The sequence below is a fragment of the Anas platyrhynchos genome, chromosome 2 (genome assembly GCF_047663525.1).
Source record: "Anas platyrhynchos isolate ZD024472 breed Pekin duck chromosome 2, IASCAAS_PekinDuck_T2T, whole genome shotgun sequence".
In the NCBI taxonomy this organism is placed as follows: domain Eukaryota; kingdom Metazoa; phylum Chordata; class Aves; order Anseriformes; family Anatidae; genus Anas; species Anas platyrhynchos.
In genome coordinates this window covers 129,707,379-129,730,583 of record NC_092588.1, presented here as the reverse complement: position 1 = coordinate 129,730,583, position 23,205 = coordinate 129,707,379, and the positions used below count along the sequence as shown (strand labels likewise).

Sequence of the window (23,205 nt, the reverse complement as noted above, 5' to 3'; positions counted from 1 at the left end):
TATTAATAAATGACTTCTCAGTGGTATACAAAATAAAAAATAAAAATAAAAAAATAGTGTTTCTAGGCATGAAAAAAGGAGAAAGAAAAAAAACCGTCAAATTAAGATTACTTACTTGATTAAGTATATCTTGCTTCTGCAATGCATGCAATAAAAGAAAGAAGACATATGCATTAATGCAGTATAGTAACACTTAGGGTTTGTTTTTATAAAAAGTACTTGGTTGAAAGGTTAATAATGTAGATGAACAGGCTTAAGACAGAAGATAGAATATCATCATCTTGCATTAGCACATACATCAAGAAAATGGTTCAGGTCAGCATTCTAATCTTGATTAGAGAGTGCAAGCTATTTATTTTTAACTGTGCAATGACAGACATCCAAGAAAAATATAAGGAAGTAAGTACATTAGTCTCTCTCAACCCTGTATACTTAAAAAATTAGGTAAAAATTGTTTGTTGCCAAGAATGGTTGTTAGTGAAACAAGTGAATTAAAAAAGAATGCAATGATAAATACTAGCAAACACCATCTCAGAAGTCACCATTGCTGCTTTAGTTTATAACAATTTGTTCTCCTTTTAATAAAGACACTGGATTTATTTTCTACCTTTCAACTTTATTCACAAACTGCTGCCACTAATTCCCAGTCAGAGGTACTAACTTTAAATGGAAAATATAGTGGTATTCTCTGCATAAATTACATAGATTCTGCCAGACTTTTGCTAAACTAGAGTAACCAAGATAATCTTTGATACGTCCACAAAGTCAATTTAGAAAAATTCCAGCACCTCTGGAAATCATAAGTACCCTGAAGAAAGCTTCTTAGAAGTACCCTGACTACTTTAGCAGCTTTCCAGCAGGCTGATGTTAACCTACCTGTGTGTCTTACATCAGGTATAAAAGCCAGTCTTAATTACATATTTGACAGTAATTATAGAAAAAAAAGATGGAAAGGCAAAGGCTAAGTAACATTTTTAGATGTTTCAGTAATTTGCCCTACACTGAAAGCTAGCATAGAGTAAGAGCACCATAAATAAACTTCCTATAGTTCTGACCTTCTGATAATCAGATCCATCATTTCCACTAAACCCAAAACTCATTCATTCAACAAGATATAAGATAATAGAAAAACAAGCCAGATGACTTCTGGTAACAAGCTTCAAATATCAATAGGTTTTTCTTTTGCTATTTGTGTCCCATTAAATCAGTTTGTGATATAAAAGAAAAAAAAGAAAAAAGAAAAAAAATGCAATAAAGAAGCAATGGAGTGGAATAAATGCCTGAACCCTTTAAGCAGCAAGACGCTTGAAACAAGTTCTTAAGACTTTTTCTTAAATACATAAACATATCACACTGAAAAATCTGCCAAAGCTCTATGCCCCACATTTATTAGGCTAAAAATTGACACCACCTTTTTGTAGGGTATTGGTGAGCCTGGAAAAATACTTGGAGTGTTTATGAGACAATGATCTAGGAAATAGAGGTAAAATGGAAACATGATGGTATCCTCTACAAAACACAGCTACAAAACAAGTAGAATGTTTAAAAGTTCAAAGTGCTATCTACAATATATAGAAGAGAAAAGCTTCTCTGTGACTGATTTCACCTGGATCATTAAATTTTTGACATCTCCTGTATCTCTCACTAAAATAATTTAGGATTTTTTTCTTGTTGTTGTTGCTTTTGTTGCTTATTTGTTCATTTGATTTATGGATAATAATTGCTTAATTTAAATAGCATATCTTATACAGGGGTTCTTGTCTGACCTGATACAACCAAATCTCAAATCTTCCTGTAAAAGGCTTTTCTACATAGCAGGCTGAATGCGTGCCAAAGGCACAGACACACCTGTGCATGGGCAGTTTGTTTGACTTGGAATATTCACTCAGCTGCAGAAGAAATTTCGGCTGCTCTGCTTGCAGTTAAGCAGCTTAAGACACGAAAACTGAGCTAGTAAATCCTACTAGATCCAAAGTAGCTGCTAGCTATGTTTTATTTTTGTTGCACTGCCTGAAGTCTAAGCACTAAGCAGCAAAGCAAAAAAGCTGTTGGGCTTAGCCTGGGACCAACACTGCCCAGTAGTAGTGAATAGCCTGAATTCTGCTGAACCACAGCAAGTTGTCTGACTTGTGTTCCCTGCTCCCCTTCTACCCTCATCACTGTTTTGGACACTGTGCTGTTCTATAATCCCTGGATGTTTCAGTACATTGGTAGGATGCTGCAATCAAATCACCATAAAATGAAGCGCTCCAGTACAGGTACAGAGTCACAGAATCAGCTCAGGACCAACTATGTTTAATAATTTTAGCTTTGCACAAATTCTGCCAATTCACCTGGCTTCAGTAAGAGCAGTTGTCCCATCTGCTCATACTGATCACTTTTCACTGGGACCCAACCTCCATATACCCTCAAACTGGAGAAATGACCATTTGACCGCTAGTTGTGAGACTAATCTCAACACTTTAAATACCAGTCTATACCAATACCAAATATTGATAATGTGATATGCTACCTACATGAAAACATGTTATTTAAACATGCAAATACACAATTACTTTGAACTGTAAAAGGTTACAATTCACAAAACTGAAATTGTTGTATGATGAGAGAACTGAAGATTTCAAAAACCTAAAATGGATTATAACTGCCTTACTTAACAACAATTCTTGTCTTTCACGTCCTGAAATGTAGGATCAGTCATACTCGTAACTGTCAGTACATTTTTCCACTCTGAATTCCACACAATGCAAGCATATTTAGAAACCTTACTGAAACAGGTTTTTAGTTGGCTACATTTTGATGTGCTAAGCAGATAAAAATTGCAGTTGAGGGCTTCAAAAGGAATCAATCTGTGTTTTTCTAACATTTAAAACAGAATATTTTCTCTGGTAGTGAGTTTGTAGTGACAATGCATGCACACACATTCAGCAGAATTTTTGGTTTCATAACATGAGAAAAAAAATCCCTCTAAAGGTGATCCCATTACCAGAAATAACATAAAAAAAATAATAATATGTGTATATATATATTAGCAGATTTCATTTATCTAAGATATGAAAACATGCTTAACATTTCTAATCCTTAAAAATAACTGGAAAACAAAATTAACCTTTTTTTTTTTGTTGTTATTTTTAAAAGTTTTTTTTTAAATGTCATATTAAGCAGATGTGTCTAACATTATGTTTATAAACTTTTTGTTTTTTAATATATTCATATTTTTATTTCAAAACTGACTCAGTTACCCCAAACAACTGACTTATAGAATTTCTTCTATTTTAAATGCTTGTATTTGCTACAACATTTGTAAACATTTTTCCCACCATGTCCGACCATTGAAGAAAGAAGAAGAATTACCCCTTCAGGATTATATTTTGCTAACACACCACTGCCATGGAATTCTTCTAAGACATCCTTAATTTTCTTAGTGGAATCTAGATGAAGAATGAAGAAAGAGAAAATTAAAATACAGAAAACTGATTTACATAATATGAGCTGTAATTAAAGAAACAACAACAAAACTGCTAATAGCTTTTCTCAATGTGCATCAGTAATTTTCTCTAGCTGTATGAGAGCTGCGGGCAGGAAGAAAATGAGAACATAATGTACCCTCTGACTAAATAGCAAAAACAGCAAGCCAACACAGAATGCTCAGAAATACTCTTTACTCCAACTGTTGTTAAGTAGTACGTTTCTGAAGGAGTTTTTTGCAAGGGCTATTTCAAGTCACTTTTTCTTTCTTTTTTTTTTTTTTTTTTTCTTTGTCCTTGAAACCTGAGTCATCTACCAAACATAGTCATTCTCAAAAATGCTACTAAATCTCCTCTGGCATAGGTGCCAATAAGTAGAGGAACTGTCAGAGGAGACAGACAACATCAAGATAGAGGCCATACTTGAAGAAAAATCTTTTTTCTGCAGACATCACAGAAAATAAATGTTACTATTGAAACCCCAGCTTTTGTAGATCTCTAAGATATTCTAAATACCACAGTAACTTTAGGACAAGCTTTGTCTAGCACAATTGTGTCAAATAACATAGATGCTTCCACACCTTTACTTTTCCATTAGTTGTTGTTGTTTAAAAACGTTTTGTTGTTGTTTTGTCAACTTGCAAGATAACAAAAGAGTTATTTCAATAAATAACCACTACATAAAACCTTTGAACACACATTCATTTAGCACATAAATATGCACATAATGATCTTTTCCACCCTAAGTATCTCAGCAATACAATAATAGCTGTAAAGCAGTTTTGTCTTTAAAATGCAGTAGTTGATCAAATATGCATAATGGCCAAAACACTGGACTAAACCACGAACCAGTCACCCGTGAACCAGAAGATGGATTACAAAAGAAAACAGGTGTACTTAATGGCTACACACTTGTTTCTACAGCAAATCTTGGAACAAAAAGAGAAAAAAAAAGACTGTGGAATATGAACAGGACTATCACATGAGCAATTAGTTAGACACTTAAAATTACAGACATTAGGACCTAATCTTCCTGATTTTGTTTGTTTGTTTGAACTACATTATCAACATAAAGAACTGCAATAGTTCTTAAGAGTCAAAGAAACTGAGCATCTCTATCCTGAATCTAAAATGTACATTTAATAAATCATGTAACTTGGAAGGAGAAAACATGACAACAGGGGATTTGCAAAATAGTTTTGTAACAAACCTCCCTCCCCTATCCCATTTTTGATTGTTAACATGCATAGCATTTTGCAAAAGTCTATTGTTGTGATCTTTTCTTAAATTAAAACTCCCAAGACTATTTGTGGCCTTGATAAAATAGTTTATTTTCATTAATCAGATGTATTTCAATGTTACTGTCAACTGTAACTACCTAAATTTCACTGGTTTCATGGGCAGCCACAGGAAATATTTACTTGATAAACTGTGATCTATAGTCTTATTTCTGTGCCAGTCTGAAATACTGTAAATTTTATTGTTCAATTTTGTTGCTTATGTAAAAAAAGGCAAACTGCAAAAAATGACCATACTTCTTTCATTTCATATTTTTGTCATCTTTAAATGAATACTATGTCTATGCAGCTGCAATTAAAAGCATACACCTGCATTATGTTATTTACTAAGAATAAATTAAATCTTTGCTTTTAATTTTATTCTTTTTTTTTTTTTTAATTTAAGCACTATTAAGATACAAAATATTCTCTGTTCCAGGGACAACATACATATCCTCCCTTTTTCCTGCACATCGCCTTAATGAAGTCATCCAAAAGGCAAAGCATATTCCATGCTTGAAATACTTGTCAAGAAAAGGCTTTGTGGACGTAATTCCTGCTTTGGTTGTCCCAGCAAAACTCTTCAAGATTTTGATGTTCTTGTTATAAATGAAGTCTCAACTCAATCTGAATTTAGTAATATTTACAAAAGGAATATTTATAAAATAATTAATGTATGGGTTAATGTATTGCTTCAGAGTAAAGGCAGAACAATCAAAACCATGACAACAGAGATAATACACCTGCATATTTAATGGTGGGATATGCAAAGGTTCAAAGTATCTTTTTTTTTCTTAACTACCTTTCAGTTCTAACAAAGATACTTTTTATAACTGAAGACAAATTTACATACTAGTTGCAAACCATTTAAGATTTAGCCCACATTAAAAATTATGATTCATTTTTAAAAATGACTCAGCTTTAGATGAAGGAGATTAAGCATTCAGTTGAGGTTGGAATTCAGTGCACCATTTTTCCCATAAATGGAAAACATCAAACAGTAAAAAACTTGCCCAGATCACACAAGTTCTCTATACTCTCTCTGTATCTTCCCCAAAAAATTCTTGAAAAGTGTAAAAACAGAAAAATTGAATGAGCTATAAGAAGACTTATAAAAAACTCAGCATAAATTAGTGGATTTTAAAACCACAATTTAAGAGAAAATAAGACTAGCAGACAAGGACTGGATCACAATTAATTCTCTTATAAATCCAGATGTGGTTATACAAGTCAAAAGAAAAATCACAGGCAAACATCTGAAGTCTCATAACAGTGAATTTCAGAATGTATACATAAGAGCTCCAAAGAGGTTTTAGAGATTTTCTATACCACTATAATAAATTTGAGATTTTTATTTATATATTTTAATTTAGAAATGTTGCAACCTTCAATATACAATTTTTCAGGCATGGCATGAAGCTATGGCCCAAACTTGAATGTCCTGCTTGATAGCTAAGCCAATGAGAAGGATAGTGAAAAACCAACACTCCCCTGTCATTGCAATTCTACAGATTCTTATTCTGCTGTGGATTTTTTCTTCCTTTTTTTTTTTTTTTTTTTTTGTGGATGCAATTACATATTAAAAATGAGTGTGAGTGTGTGTGTGCATGCATTTATAAATGTACATTTCCTTCTGTGGTATAACATACAAATAACTGTGTAATAGTTCTGCTTAAGCAATGCTTATGCTTAAGCAATGCCTATGCTTAAGATAAAACTTTACCGGTCTAGAAACACTGGTATCTTAAAAAGGCCAAGCCTGCTAACAAAGTTGTACACATCACCAAATTGTAAAAAGTTTTCACTTTCAACAAAAAGAGGTTGTTCCACTAACACGTCTTTCCCAGTATCAAAGTCTTACAGCATGCCTGTGTTGGTAAGAGATTCTGGTGGTTGACACTGAATGAGCAGAAGCCAGCAGCTTTGTATGTCCTGTTACCCACAGGTATGGCTGCAGGCTCACTGCAAAGCACTTTTAGTATAGGTCATACTTTCATTTTGGTTTGTGAAATAGATGTGGTCTTTCGATGCAAATTTCACGAAAGAAACACACATTTAAAACCATAAATGGGAAAATGATTAATTTGCATGTTGTTTGATTCATTGTTTGTTGTTGTTGTTGTTTTTGTTTTGGGTTGGTTTATTTGCTTTTTTATCTTTTTTCATTTTGTATTAAATATCATAAAAACTATTGTGGCATTGAAAACAGCCACAATGCCATGGCAATCAATGATTTTAGTAACATTCCTTAAACTGGAGAATATGAATGACTACACCCTCCAGCAAAACACCCTCCTACTGAATTCTGTGATAAACAGTCAACAAAAAGCTTCTTACAAACATAGGCTAAATTGGATGATGCTGCCTAAAAATAAAAATAAGAAAACACAATATATGTTGGCAAGTAGTTTTTGCAATGGGAAATTGAGGAGGAAGATGAAGAGGTAGACAGGGACAACAGCCACTGCTGCAGAGAACTCCTTCTCCAGGAGCTGTTTCTCCTGCCTGGCAGAGGCCACCTGACTCCAGAGCTGCCACCAGCCACAAGAGCACAGCCACTTTGCCACTCACCTTTCTCCATGGCCTCAGCAATGGCCTCCTCCTGTTCCTCACCTACAGATGGCTTTGGACTGGCTCCATGGAGGCATGTGTCATGGTTTTGCTTTCATTGGAGACTATTGTTATAAATGAAGTCCCAACTCAATCTGAATTTAGTAATATTTATAAAAGGAACATTTATAAAAGGTACAAAAGGCAAGTAAACAGCGCTGGGTGTGCAGGGAGTCTACGCTCCACCAACATGCACACACGAACATTAAACATTCTAAATATACAGAACATTGCTTTTACATACTAAACCCGAGTATGCCTATACAATCAGAAAAGGTAACAAACAATCCTTTAAGTTCCATGACTTAGCAGCCTCCATTTTCCATTCCTTTTCTTGATTACAAACAAGTCTCCATTGTCCATTCCTTTTGAACAATATGTCTCGGTTTAAGTTGTCAAGCAACTCAGCCTTCGGGCCTTATGTATCCCGTTCTTAGATCCTGTTCTTAGATCCCGTTCTTCAGATCGAAGAAAAGCATATCCATCTCCTTTTGAAGGCCAATAGGGCCTGGGTCAAAAGGCACGTCCAGGACACCAGGGGGCGCAACATCAAAGGCCTGCGATGGCAGTAGCGGGGGAGGTGGGGTGATGGTGTAGCAGAAGAATCAGTAAAGGAGCCCGCAGCTCCCTCGCTATCTGGCAAACCACACATTTCTGACTGTGGTCCCACATGTCTCTTTAACGCCACAGAGACTGCTCGCCAGATGCCGAGCAATCCCACTGCAACCTTTTCGTTTTTAGTTGCAGAGTCCCACACCTTGACCTCAATTTGGTCCCATGTTTCAGGATCATAAACTGTCAGAATAAGCCATACGATTACCAGGACAGTCTTTGTTTCTAAGGACGTATGATTCCCCATAATGCGCTGCTGCTTACCAGCAGTTGTGTGCGCAGGTCTCCTTCTCTCAGCTTGAGCTTCTTCCCAGCTCTGGTGCACCCATTTCCAGCTGCTTTCAGTACGAGCTTCTCTGAGCGGTTTGCTGAGTTTGGCTGAACCTATCTTCATGAGGTGATCAATGTGCCTGTTCCCGTCCTGGTCTCCATTCTGCTAGCCTGTTCCTTTTCATTCCATCTTTCTGCTTCTTTATTGATGACATAACTTCATCGTGTTGCCTGCTTTTTTTATCTTGAGGGCAGGCTCCCCTCTTACACCCTTCACCCCACAGCAGTTCTTTTCAAAACAACTTTTCATTGGTCAAACAACTTTGCATATAACAGCAGCAGCAAACACCCAGAAACTTCCATACCTTAAAGGCTGGAGATCAAGCAACTCCAGACTGCATGAAGTCTCCTGAATCACCCCTCTTTGTTCCCTCTAAACTCTTTTACATTCCAGACTTAACATCGTTAAATCTAATGTTATCATCAACGATGGGGCTTGCTGATCCCCATGGCCACACTCCCAAATCTCCCCCTTCTTTATTAATATCAACCTTTTTTTCGACATGAATTACCACTCAATGTATAACACTATGAAGTCCTTAATGACATCATTAGGAGAAAGATTTATGCATTTTATCCATTGCTATGTACTAAATGATACTTACGCAGACAATCACGACTTCTTTGTGAACAACAGTAATACTAATAGCATGTGCCAGCACATCTTTATTCCACATTAATAAAAAAAGATCTTCCAAATCCCACTTCCCTACAGCAGATGTTCAAACAGAAGTATATGTCAAACAACAGGGATTTGGGGTAGAAGGGAAATTAATTTTTGCCTGTTAGTAGAATAAAGCATAGAGAGGAAGAATTAAGTAAAAGACAAAAACATACTCCATGACTTGAAAGGAATTGCAGGTAAATGCTAGGCATAATGAAAAATATTTTGAGGAGAAAAATAAAGCTGGGTTTTGGCCTAGTCATCTTCTGTATTTTAAAACAACTTTACAGCTATCTTATTTGGCTTATTCTGCACTCTTTCGCCGTTAGATATTCAGAAAATTAAGGATGAAAGAGTTCTAGAGATCCTCAGAGCTCAGCTCTGCCACTCCGGTTCAGCATTTCAAGGGGCTGTGATGGCTGGGGGCTCCCTGGGGCCCAGACTGTGTGGCACCCCCAGTGTCAGCCAGGGCCTATCGAGCTGACCCAGACAGGATCAGGTCAGGCTGGAGGACAGCCCCAGCCCTGGGCACTGGGCACCTCCCTGGGAAGAGGGGCATGCCAAGACTGGACTGAGACATCAGGCCATGGGTGGGCTCATCTTGGCAGGGCCCATGGCCAGGCTGGGCAGGGCTGCAGACCAGCCCTGCTGTGGTCACTGCAGCAGGGACTGATGGCCCCAGGGACTACAATGGACTCCTGGGCCATGAGCAGGTTTAGGGGAGCTTTTAGAGTTTCAAAACGGGGTCCTGGGCTTTGGCAGCCCCAGGGAGGTCAGGGATAGTCACACCCAGCAGTTCCCTCAGGGCCTGGGACAGTATTCCCTCAGCCTAAGTTCATTATGTGGGAAAAACACAATATTGCAAGTCATCCTAATGCTCATATTTGAAATACAGTATTTATGTACATAGTGAATATGCCATACTACCTTATCTTAAGACCAGGAAAGACTAAATGCCTCTGGACACCTCTCCAGCATTTGGATTTTATTATCTTATTTGAGCCTGAAAACTAATACAAACATTCAGCTGGTAACTTTGTGGCTCCTTCTTTCCTTTTTCTCATTTCCTGATTATTTATAACTGGTCACAGTATCTGATACAGCTTGCCAGTTCATAAGAATAGTGAAGAAAATATTCTCTATTAAATTAAGGAAGTACTGCCATTGATAATGTATTTCACCCCAACCACCACGTCTAAGCGCTAAGTGTTTAACAGAGAAGAATCAAATCAGTTTGGTTTGAAATTTATCATATATGATTTCTGATTTTAAGCAGAAATAGGTAAATGGTTCTGTGTTTGAGAATACTTGTATTTTTTTCTGAAATAAGCATTTTAAAAATGCATTAGTTGTTTCTATGTTTACTTGAAAATATTATTTGGAATTTCTAATATTTATAATTTTGTACTCATTATCTGTTTAACCTAAAGTTTAACTATGGCTTCAGAAATTACTAAACAGGACACATACAATGCATTCTTACATACTTATATACTATGTATATTTGAACACATACAGATCTGTAAAAATAATATGATCTTTTTCAATTATTATAAAAATGAATAGATCAAAGAAGAGATGTGAAAATGGTATAAGACTGCTCATATGACTAAAATTAAATATATTGAATTTATTGAATACTCCATTGCAGGAATTATAAATATTTTGAAACATTTTAACTAATGTGGAAGTAGGTATTGATATATTTTAGTAGTCCACAAAGTAACAAAACCAAAAAAGAAACAAAAAAATGCTAAAAATAAAATTAATAAAGCACTACAATATTAATTACTACTTTCCCAAGCCTCTGTAGATAGTCCAAAAATTCTTTATTTCTACCTGAGATTTTACTCTTACTACTTACTTTTTCACTAACGGCAAACTTCAGCTCCCTGTTCCTTACCTGAACATACACTCAAGTTCCAGTTGTATACCTATATTCATTAGAATATAGGTATATTCATTATATAGGTATATATTCAGAATATAGGTATATTCATTAGAATATAGGTATACAAGTTTCTTACAGTTCCACATATTTCCCAAATATACAAATGGAAAATGGGTTATAAAATAAAAATACATACAAAGATGTTAAAAACTTGTGGGTTAGAATTTACATTACAATTTAAATCATACATCATATGAAATATAGTAACTGTGCAAAGGAAACCTCTGAAATAGTTCAAGCTAATACCTTTCACCTGTTCACAATGATGTTGAATCAAAATTGGCAATGCATTTTACAAAGGCCTCTTTTGACCACGTGCTTTTATTTTAAAAAGCTTGGGAGAAGTTCCTTAAGTGGTATAAGGCGTCACAGAGAGTTGGGGATTTGTTTGTTTTGTTCTTCCTTTTTTGCCTTCTCCCTTGCCCTGTTTCCTTAAGAACAGGCTGCCTTAAAATCATTGCAAGATATATTTAAAAGCTATATTCTACTCTTCGTCTTACAAAGAAAGGTTTAAAGGTTTATGCAGTGACAGTTCTTGATGTCCTGTGTACTAAAAGATATTTCTGAGATGAAATTTTAGCTCACTAGAAGTGGGAAGCAGCACTTTTTCCTGATTTTAACACACACACAAAAAAAAGACTTTCACCTAAGGCAATTTTCTTAACATACAATAAATGATCTTATGAATAGAGGAATATAAATGCTAAACCAAGGGATGATTTTTAAAACAAGAAATCCAACTCAATTTAGTTTTATCTGTCTGATGTGTTTCTGACCTATCTATCCCTTGCCGAGGCGATCGGCTTCAAGGCAGATGCGTTCTGCAGCGGAGTGGGGGATCAGACAGGCAGGGCTAATTTTTCCGGCACTGAAAGCTAAGGTGGAGACCTTGGGGGAAGTTGTGGCCATGGGGACAAGTGGCATCTGCACGCTGTCCTCTGCCCACCTGGGTGTTCCCAGCTAGGCCATCCCCAAACCAGGGGATGTGCTTCAAAGTCAGGGAAGTCTTAAAAATACCTGCTGCAAATGACCTAATTTTTCCGGCACAGTCTTTAGTGGCAAAACCAGTTGCTCTCTGGATACCCGGTACCCTGAACTGATGGAAGGGGATGGGGAGCAGAATGTAGCCCTCACTATTCATGAGGAAATGGTTTGCGACCTGCTACGGCACTTGGATGTACACAAGTCGATGGGGCCAGATGGGATCCAACTGAGGATACTGAGAGAACTGGCGGAGGAGCTGGCCAAGCTGCTTACCACCATTTATCAACAGTCTTGGCTATCGGGGGAGGTCCCAGTCAACTGCCGGCCAGCAAACATGACGCCCATCTATCTACAAGAAGGGCCGGAGGGCAGACCCGGGAAACGATGGGCCTGTCAGTTTGACCTCAGTGCCAGGGAAACTCATGGAGCAGATTATCTTGAATGCCATCACATGGCACTTACAGGGCAACCAGGTGATCAGGCCCAGTCAGCATGGGTTTATGAAAGGAAGGTCCTGCTTGACGAACTTGGTCTCCTTCTATGACAAAGTGACGCGCTTGGTGGATGAGGGAAAAGCTATGGATGTGGTCTACCTTGACTTCAGCAAGGCTTTTGACACCGTTTTCCACAACATTCTCCTCAAGAAACTGGCTGCTCTTGGCTTGAACTGGCATAAGCCTCATTGGATTAAAAACTGGCTGGATAGCCAGGCCCAAAGAGTCATGGTGAATGGAGTCAAATCCAGCTGGAGGCCGGTCACTAGTGGAGTCCCCCAGGGCTTGGTACTGGGGCTGGTCCTCTTTAATATCTTTATCGATGATCTAGATGAGGGGATTGAGTAAGTTCGCAGATGACACCAAGTTAGGTGCGTGTGTCGATCTGCTCGAGGGTAGGAAGGCTCTGCAGGAGGATCTGGATAGGCTGCACTGATGGGCTGAGGTCAACTGCATGAAGTTCAACAAGGCCAAGTGCCGGGTCCTGCACCTGGGGCGCAATAACCCCAAGCAGAACTACAGGCTGGGAGATGAGTGGTTGGAAAGCTGCCAGGCAGAGAAGGACCTGGGAGTGATGGTTGATAGACAGGTGAATATGAGCCATCAGTGTGCTCAGGTGGCCAAGAAAGCCAACGGCATCCTGGCTTGTATAAGGAACAGTGTGGCCAGCAGGTCTAGGGAAGTGATTGTCCCCCTGTACTCGGCTCTGGTGAGGCTGTACCTCGAGTACTGTGTTCAGTTTTGGACCCCTCGCTACAAGAAGGACATCAAGGTGCTCAAAAGACTCCAGAGAAGGGCAACAAAGCTGGTGAGAGGTCTGGAGAACAAGTCCTACAAGGAGCAGCTGAGGGAGCTGGGTTTGTTCAGCCTGGAGAAAAGGAGGCTCAGGGGTGACCTTATTGCTCTTTATAAGTACTTTAAAGGAGGCTGTGGTGAGGTCTATTGTCCCACGTGCATGGTGACAGGATGAGGGGGAACAGGCTAAAGTTGCGCTATAGGTGTTTTAGGCTGGATATTAGGAAGAACTTCTTTACTGAGAGGGTTGTGAGGCATTAGAATGGGCTGTTCAGGGAAGTGGTGGAGTCACCAGCCCTGGAGGTCTTTAAAAGACGTTTAGATGTTGAACTTAGTGATATGGTTTAGTGGAGGACTTGTTAGTGGTAGGTCAGAGGTTGGACTCAATGATCTTGAGGTCTCTTCCAACCTAGACAATTCTGTGATTCTGTGATCTTCCATTTTAAGACGTATTTACTACTGCAATGAAATGTTATTTAAAAATGAGAGCTGCAGCTCCTGTAGTCACAATTGTCTATTACTGTTTTTCTTAGAAGCAGAGGTTTTAAAGTCAAGTACATATCTAGACCATAAAACTAAAAGAACTAACAACACAAGTACACATTTCTCTGGATCTTTTCACCCATTAATGAACAATACGAAGTGATGGTCTTATAAGAATAGTAGTGTGACAAACATTCAAACATAAACTTACTGAAATGTAGGCTTTGGCCCTCATCCTGCAAAGAGTTATTTCAGTTTTATGGGGCTTGTAAAATTGAAAAATATGTTTCAGGTCCATGTAGGTAATTATTAGTTGGAAATTTTACTAAAAATACTCTGTCACTCTTAGTGGTGCAAGATACTGAAGTGTATTTGGTTTTATAAATCATCTCGTTTGCAACATAGTAATCTAAACATTTTAGATTTAGATTAAGCATATGCCGTCTTTTCATAAGATGTTTAAGCTACTCGTTTTTCCATTTTTGTTTGCTGTCATGCGCAAAATGCAAAAGACAGAGGAAATATAGGGAGAAGCATACATAGTAGTTAGATGCAATACACTTTGAGATGTTTTTGTCATCATGCTAGATAATATCAATGGCAGGTATGACAATAATTTATTCATTTTTTTCAAGTTTGTTTTGTGTGTGTGATTTTGTTTTTAAACCTTGGAAACAAATATATTTATGCAACATGGAAAAGTATTTAATGTGTCCAACTGGTAGGGAGATTTCCATGTCATTTGAAGTCCCTATGATCAGCCAAGAAAATTGGTAACTGGCAGAAGTCACAAAAAGAAAGGGGTATTTTTAATACACCCATTCTATGAATTTCTCTGAAATATACTACCATTGTTGTTAAGTCTACAGACTACTATTTGTGACCTTTTTCCTTCTAGTCAGTCCACGCAGCTCAGTGAAAATGAGCTTTTTCCACAATAATGAGGTCAGACCATTCACAACCACTGATGTTCTTCTATATATTGATTTTTTTTTTTTAAGACGATATAAACGAATTCACAGGCAGACATTTACTTCTAAGTTTAGTTATAACACTGGATTGCCTAAGCTGTTAACATTGCAGGCATTGAAATAGTAAGGACAAACTGGATGACCAAAGCATCAAATCTATGATCTTCTCTACCACATCTTTTCCTTTTTAAATATATATATTTAAATCATTAAGAAAGGCAATTCACTTTTTTTTTTTTTCTTTGTTTAAATATACATAATCAGTGCTCCACTGTTAGTTCCTTAATTCCCCTTTACTGTCTCCCTGTCTAAATGTTATGGAAGAGGTAGATATTGCCTCCTCTTGAATTCCATTTTGCTCCCTGATATCCATATTATCTCATTTGCCCAATTACTAAGAGCTTACGTGATTGCAATGGGGGCAAAAAGTAGAGCTAATGCAAACAAGATGTAGAGTTTAGGTGCTGCTAAAGTGTTCTTAAATGGATTCCATTGGATACATCATATTTTCACATAAAATCATACTTGAAATGTTCCCATTGGTTGCTTTGATCTACATTTACTATCTGCCCTAACATGTTACTTCCAAAACACATAAGCAAATTTGCCTGGACTCATTAGCCAAAAGAAGAGTGAAAAATCATAAGAAGTTTAATGTTAGTCATTGGGAACAACAACAAAAAAATAATAAGAAAATCTGAGCTATGCTGTCCACAGGACTGAGTTGCTAGGTAGACAACAGCTTAGAAGTCACAGCCTCCCAACTGCTGCTTAATTACAAAGGCATGAACTGATGCAGAGATTGTTTCTACTGAGATGTTTACACATGCAGCTACCTTAGAAGGCTATAAAAAAAGTGTACTGCTAAATAATAATAAACAAAAGCTAAAACTCAAATAAAAAAGGCTACAGACTGTGCAGTAAAATTTGAAAATCTTGATTCCAGCCAAGAAATAACTTCTAGGATCTTACTCTTGTAATGTCCTAATGCACAAAGTCTTGAAAATAAAATAAAGGTCAGATATAAGGCTACAAGTTTGTCTTAGTTACACATGAGGAAGAATGGGAGTTTTCTTATTTCCATTACTACAGTAAAGCAACTCAGTTTTTATATTTTACCTTCATATAATAACTAAAGTTAATATATGCTCATTTATCTTATAATTGCCATTACAAACCTGTTCTGGGATGTCTGTTTTATGTTCAAGCTCTGAGAAACAAATATGTTTCAAGTACTACATCCATAAATCTTCTAGCTGTGGAGTTCAAAATTTAAAAATTTATTTCCATCCAAGTCTGCATTGTGTTCCGTTCAGTTAAATTTTTTTTTTTTCAAAGTTGTTAGACCAAGTCATCTTTTTGTTAATATTAGTTATCTTTTTCCTAACTAGTTTATATCATTTTCTTAAGAGTCTTCAGGGACAATATTGACTGTAATAGACAATAATTGAGAAAGGGGGTACAAGAGAGGACATGGACATGAAGAAAAACTCATACAATGAGTTTATGCTACTAGAGAGCTGTATTCTGTTGATTGATGTATCTTGATGCATCTCAAATCCTTTCCCTTTCACTACATATACATTAGACCTGAATTTTAGATCTGCCTTAGTTGAAGGTGATTTTTAATGATATAATTCTCCACCTTTTCGGTGATTATCAAGTGATTATCAAGATTCAAATAGGAATTGTTAGCCCATTCTGTTTAAGTCAGCCTACTGGGCAATCCAGGACACTATTTTTTTTGTGCCAAGGAGACAACAAGCAAGAACAAAGCTTATGGTGTAGTCCATTGATAAAGGCAGTCTTAAATCCTACTATCAAGGACTATTTCTGAATTTACCCAATTTCATTTTAATGTTAAAAACAAAACAACAACAAACAACAACAGCAAACAGTCCTCAGTACCACTCCAGAGAGGACAACATTTTCATACTGAAAATTACAAGACCTGACAAGGTCTTGTAATATAATTATTTAGATAAGTAGTATCTTCAAGAAAGATTACAGAGCTCTTTAATCATCCTAAGAAATTATCTCCTTAACTGTACAATCTCACTTTCTGGACTTCCCTATTTTGCTAATACAATAAACAAAAAAGAATAAATAAATCTTCAGTCATCTTTTTCTAATCCCTCAAAAGTATGTTTAAAGTTATCCTGTAATTGTTTTTCCTTTTTTTTTTTTATCCTATCAATTTGTCATTTTGCATCTTTCCCACTACTAGCTTCGTTTTCTCCAGTATCCCCAAGATACATGCTGGCTCTGTTGTGTTTTTGTTGCTGTTTTTGTTTTCCTGTGACAGATGTAGCCGTGCACAAGTATCAGTGTTTTAAAATTCATCTGTACAGCCCTATAAATTTACCTCCTTGTCAATGAAAAAAGAACTATTGTTTTCAGCAAATTACAGTCATAGTGAAGATAGTCCTATTTAAAAAGGGCACTGTCTCTAGAAAGAACAAGAGGTAATACAGACCTTCTTCCCTAAAACACTGATGAAGGACTTTTGAAAACACATACTGCAGTGAATGAACAAAGGTGCAATTACGGAGGTATCTTGTGAAAAGGCTGCAAGCCAAGTGACCTGAACTTAGTAAAAAAAGTTCAGAGTGTTCAGAGTACACTGAGCGTACAGAAAAAAAGCTATATGATGAAGTCCTGAAAAAAAACAACACAAAACCAAAACCAAACCAAACCAACCAACTAATCAAAACATAAAAACATCAAATGAGCTGGGAAAAATGTAGTTTTTACTACAAATGCACACAGCTTAACTGAATGAAGAATAAAATGAAGCTGTATGAACTCTGAATATCTATGTAGCATGAGCACTTCTAACATAAAACTTGAGATTAATCCTGAATTTGTTAACATAAAACAATTGTGCTGGTACATGAAATAAAGAAAAAAAAAAAGAAATAAAGGCTAGTGAACAACTCAGCATGTCCAAGAAAGAAATTTCTGATATCCATCTACACATTCAAAAGAGAACTAAAATCGACAAGTAAGAGATTGTACTGAGCTACTTAGAGAAACCAAAAGGTTAAATTGTTTTTTTTGCTAAAAATAGATCAGTATGTATAACTAAATTCACATTTACTGTAAGAGAAAGAAGGAAGAGAGACCAAGCTCCTTCTTCAGAAGACACATGCATACCTGGCCACCAAGCAGTTACATTTTTTTTTTTTTCAAATAGAGACTGTAGCCATTGAGGCACATGCTTATCACAGCTCACAGTCTATTGCTGGAGGTCTCTACTGCTTTAAGCTCTCCCTGAAATATATATTTTAATTTCAGTAAGTGTGACTCATAAAAGCATGGATTTTAACTCTTTTCTTAAAGAACTGAAGAACTTAACTTCAAAAGGAGAAAAACTAAGCCTTATCCTTAAGGTATCAAAGGTAGCTAAATTAAACCAGTTGCTTTAAAGCTATGTGAGACAATTTGACTGCAATGTGAGCATACTTATAAAAGTTTTAATATTCTTCACTTCCATACAGACAAGCAACCCTATCACAGGTCTATTATAAAATGGCATACTATATAGAGAGATCTTAATACGTATATACTTCATTGATTTATTTAATGTAAAGGCCCATTACAGGTGAGCACTTGCTATGGACAATGCTGTATGTATGATACAGATAAAATTGCTAGTTCTTATAAAGTAAATCTTGCCATTAATCTGTCATTCTGGTCAGAACAGCATTTAACATTTCCTTATCAAAATCAGTTTTCAAATTTCTGCATATTTCTATAGCTTTGGTAGGGTCTTTCCATTGTTCCTATGCTTAAGTAATTCATGCCAACAAACAGTAGCCTTTGGAGCAATACTCACTTACCTTTCCAATTTATAATACCACAGTTTAAAGAAAAAAAATAGGAAGGAGATGAACAAAGCAATTTGCTAAAGTATCTTAAATATCTTTTTTTTTTTTTTTCAGCTATCCTTCACATTGCAAAGATATAATCCAAAGATAAATCCAATGTATATTTAGATGAAAGGATAAATATCTATTTAATGTAAGATTAACATAAACTTAATGTAAGTTTATACAAATGTTTTATGAACACACGTCCTGAAAAAAACAGGGATTATAAAAACATTAAGTTTCCTGACCTTGTTAATTCTGTAAAACATACAGAGCACTTAATATGTAACATAAGCCAGTAATATGACACTGACATTCATCAACTTAATGTTGCCATAGACAAAAGTCAAACTAACTGTAATGAACTAAGAACTCTCCCTGGTCCCAGAATTCAAATTTATATCCTTTCCTAATCCATTTACTTTTACCACAGTATACTCACAGAGGATGGGTCTATTTATTTATTTTTTTATAGTGCGTTTCAGAATATTAACAATGATACTGTCCAGAACATCTAAGACCAAGATAATTTCAACAAAGGTGATTTAACAGAACAGAAGAAAGAGAAAAAGACGAGAAGGAAAGAAGGAAGAGTTAGTCTCCCAAAAGGATAAAAGGAACAACAGAATACCAAAGAAAGATGGGGAAGAGAGAAAGATAGGAAAAGGCAGATCAGACTTCAAAACAGCAAGACAAAACAGAAGAAGAAAGTCAGTTTTAAGAAAAGAACAGATCATCTTTCCTTCTTCCACCTTTTTTCTCCCTCGCAAGTTGGAAAAAAAAAAAAAGTGTAACTAATGTATCTTTAGAGAAAAAGCTCTCCGCAGCACTGTATCAGTTTTAAAGAATCTAGGAAAATGATAAGATCATATTTAAAGTTTCCAGGATTCTTAACTTTTTGATGATGATCATAAATGATGATTCCCTTTCCAGAATAAAGATCTTCCTTCAAATGCTCTCTGCATGAGGAAAAAACATTGGAAGTTTGTACTAGAGCATTCAGAAACAGGAAATTATAGTTGCAAAGAAGAACCTAAACTTTTCCCAAGTTTTCGTATTCATCATTAATTTGCAGCTGAACATTCTGGAAAACTAGAAACTTAAGGAACAGACTAGTCAACTGGCAGCAGAGTAACTTTCCAAGTAAATGGAACTTTTTGACTCAACTGCTTGTGGCGACTACGTTTTTTTCGGAACATCGTGCCTTGGTTCAGGAAAAATTGAGGAAAAGGAACATTGGTGGAGAGACCTACACCAGAGACAGAGCAAAGAAAATAAAAAATATATATAGACTTTACGTCCTTCATTGCTACTTATGAGCTTTGTCAAGGGATGACAAAGGAGACTTTTTAGACTTTTCCTCTTTTCAAGATGGACTCTTTCTTTCCTGTGTTATATTTCATTTCAGAATTTGAAAATAATACATTTGAATATTTCTGTTGTAAAGAACAGAACTATTCCTGTGAGGGAAGAAGAGGAAAAAAAAAAAAGGCATTGGAAGTAATGGATCCTGCCAGGCATGCAGTAAGTGATATACACAGTAGACAGCATCTTATGAAAAGATACGAGACATGGTATATCGATAAAATTTATCTTTCCTTGAGACAAAATGTAACATCTCTGGGGATTAGCTGTAGAGGTTTTTCTTAAGCTATGGTACCATTACAGCCTGTCACATTTTAAATAACACTATATACACAAATATAAAACCAATGGTAAATATAAAATATTGAATACAATTTGGAAAATAACTTGCTTCCCCAGAAATACAATAAACAGCAAATATAGGATATGCCATTTTTTGATCATTTAGGATGATTCAAGCTGGGTTGTTCCAATTTCTTCTCTAGCCACAGCACCATATCAGTTCTGTTCATTCTCTTGCAAGAAAAAAAAAAAAAGGTAAATTTGAAACTCAGATGGGGTCTCTGATTAAGCACATAAAAGAAGTACATAGCGTTTTTGCTGAACTTTCTCACAAATCAATAACTTTTTTTTTCTGTTCTAATGTTTTTCTAACATTATGTGTGCTTAGTAAAATAGAGCTAATCCCAGACTGTGCATTAAGAAAATGACAGAGAGTAAATGACTTACTAGCTTTCAATATGTCTGAGATCATGGCTTCAAGATAAGTCATGTAATAAAGACCCAGTCGCCTGAAAGTAGTGACGCACAATCCTCTGCATCATTAAGAAATATGCCATATCCTTGTCAGAGTATCTCAAGCCTGGTGTCACTCACAGATAGCAAACCAGAGAATGCGTAAATCACACTAAAATGAAGAATCTATGATTTATACCTCTTTTCTGCATCTTCTAACAAAATATGAATTAAAAAAAAAAAAAAAAAGATATGAATATAAATAACATGGCTAGACAGGAAGGTAACTTATTTCAGACAGTGAGGTAAAGGTCGGGATTTTTTGAAGCTACTTTCGGAAAACAAATCCCCCAAATCAAACCCTAAGACAATACAGAAATCCCTCTGCAATATAACATTTAAATATATGTAAAATCATTTAATTTGTGTGAACTATTTGCTGTTGTCCTATCAAAACAATCACATAAAATATAGTAGAAATCTCCTTTGTTAAAAAAGAAAACACCTCTAATGCTGCAGTATACAACATATCCCAATAAACCTAATATTCATATTCTACCTTGACAATCAGATTTTTTTTTTAATATTCACATATCTACTTCTGTAAATATACAAATGAAATATTTCAAATGGAACATCAGAATGTTTCTTTTCAAAAGGAACATCACAATGTTTTGTTTCACCAAAAGAATTTGCTGTTCTGTATGCCCACAACTGGTACTATTATGTAAAGATACGCTGATTAGCATGAATCAGGCACCAGAGGAATTCTAGAGCTCCTGAAATAAACTGAAAACAGACTCCAGCTGTGCTATGTGCCAGTTTACCATTGGTTTCTAGTTTAGGATCCCTTAGACTACACTGCAAGGTACAGCACAAGCACACTTTTTCTCTGGGAAATGACCAAGCATCACAGCCTCTTATTCCTGTAAGCTGATCCAAGTCAGGGTCTATGACACGTGTGCACACAATTTTTGGTACCACACAGGTTCTCAGCTTCATCTGTGGGAATTCATCCGATTGCCAATCTGGGTCATAACGAAGGCCTTAAGCAGAAGTGGAGAGCCGCTTGTGCAGGGACTGGACATGCACTGCTGCAAGAAGATGACAAGGAGGAAAAGAAGAAGGGAATGAGAATGGGTGGAAATGTGGACATCTGTTGAAAGGTATTGGTGATGAGGATAGCTGCTGCTGTAAGCGTGAATGAGGAGAAGGACAGATTGCAGGCAGCAGGAACTTCAGAGCTCCACAAAGCAACATGGCTGCCAGGGCTAGACTCGCTCTGCATACTGAAAATACACTATTTTCTTGTTATCAGAATTCAAGTAATTCCCTGGAAACTTCAATCACAAATACAACAACATGCATCATATGGAGTTAATTCTAACCATGTAAAAGCTGGAAAATCAGTATGAAGGCTTCCCATTCAGCCTGCTCTGTGTCCTGTGAAGGCATTGAGCACTTCACACAATGATCAAGAACTGACTTTTGTCCAATTTCAAAAGGAATAGCTATAATTTAAGTTGTTTAAAAGCTTGCATGTGGTTCAGTGCATAACCGAATAAAGAAAAACATACATGTTTATAATAAAGGTATTAATTATTATTTTTCTGAGAACAGAGCACAAAATTTCCTCCATTCCAAGACTGTATGCTTTTTTATTCTCACCTCCTTTGCCCTGGTTCTGAAGCTTCTATCTTTATTCCAACACTCAAATAAAAACCTTCATCATTTCATGCATGTTGCATTGCCTCTTATTAACCTTTCCTCTGTCATAATTTTCATTCTATTTTATCCAAATTTCTGCAATCTTCTTATTTACCACTGTTGTTTTCACCTGTACCTCCTGTCTTTTATTCCGGATGGCCATTCTATAGGCTACATACTCACAATTTTTAATTAAAAAACAAGCAACTGGTGAAAATCAGACCTTATCTGTCTCCTTGTTCATACTCTCCATGTTTCTACTTGATCTGCATCATTTTTTTAAGGCAAAGGTTTCACGTCATTTTAAAACTTACAATGTTCTCTGACTGTGATCACAGAGAAAAGTTTGACGAAGTGAAATGGAATGGTCTTTTCAGAAGAAATACTGATAATTAATTAATTTCATGGAGAACAGTGATGCACACCCTGTAGTAATTAAATTTGTTAAAACAAAATTTAATTTTTGAGTTTGGAGGATTCAAAATTAATTTTCTCTCTTTTTTTTTTTCCAAAGCTCAAAAATCAGATGCTTAGAAAGTTGTAAGATGCTATTTGAATTTCCAGACCTGCAAATAGAGATTGAGCAGAACGTTCTACACTCCTACGCTCCATTAAAATGACTATTAGAAGTCCAACAGCATTATTGTATAATATTTATATATATATATATATGTATATATATAAAGCAATTGGATGCCAACTAAAAAGTAAAAATAAATAAAGTAGTTTGCAAAGTCTCAGCTAATTCTGACAGGGAGCTCCAAAGTTATCTACTGATGGTTATGACATGGTCTAGAAGTACCCTCTTTTACAAAGTTTCAACCATCACTGCCTATGCACCATAAACTACCTAGACCCTTATCTAAAACTATCTGGAGTGGATAAAAA

General features: G+C 36.1%; 1 protein-coding gene across 17 annotated transcripts in view; it reads right to left on the bottom strand.

Moving 5' to 3' along the window:
• Nucleotides 1-23,205, bottom strand: part of DGKB (diacylglycerol kinase beta) — a 402,254-nt gene that overhangs the window by 288,258 nt on the left and 90,791 nt on the right. For 14 of the 17 annotated variants that reach the window (XM_072033589.1, XM_072033592.1, XM_072033593.1 and 11 more), the window contains 2 exons: nt 3,355-3,431; nt 116-136 (listed from right to left, as the gene is read on the bottom strand). In XM_072033589.1, coding sequence (XP_071889690.1) covers nt 116-136; nt 3,355-3,431 — 98 coding nt within the window. The remainder of the gene's footprint in view (nt 1-115; nt 137-3,354; nt 3,432-23,205) is intronic. The other 3 variants (XM_072033600.1, XM_072033597.1, XM_072033602.1) reach the window with 1 other exon arrangement.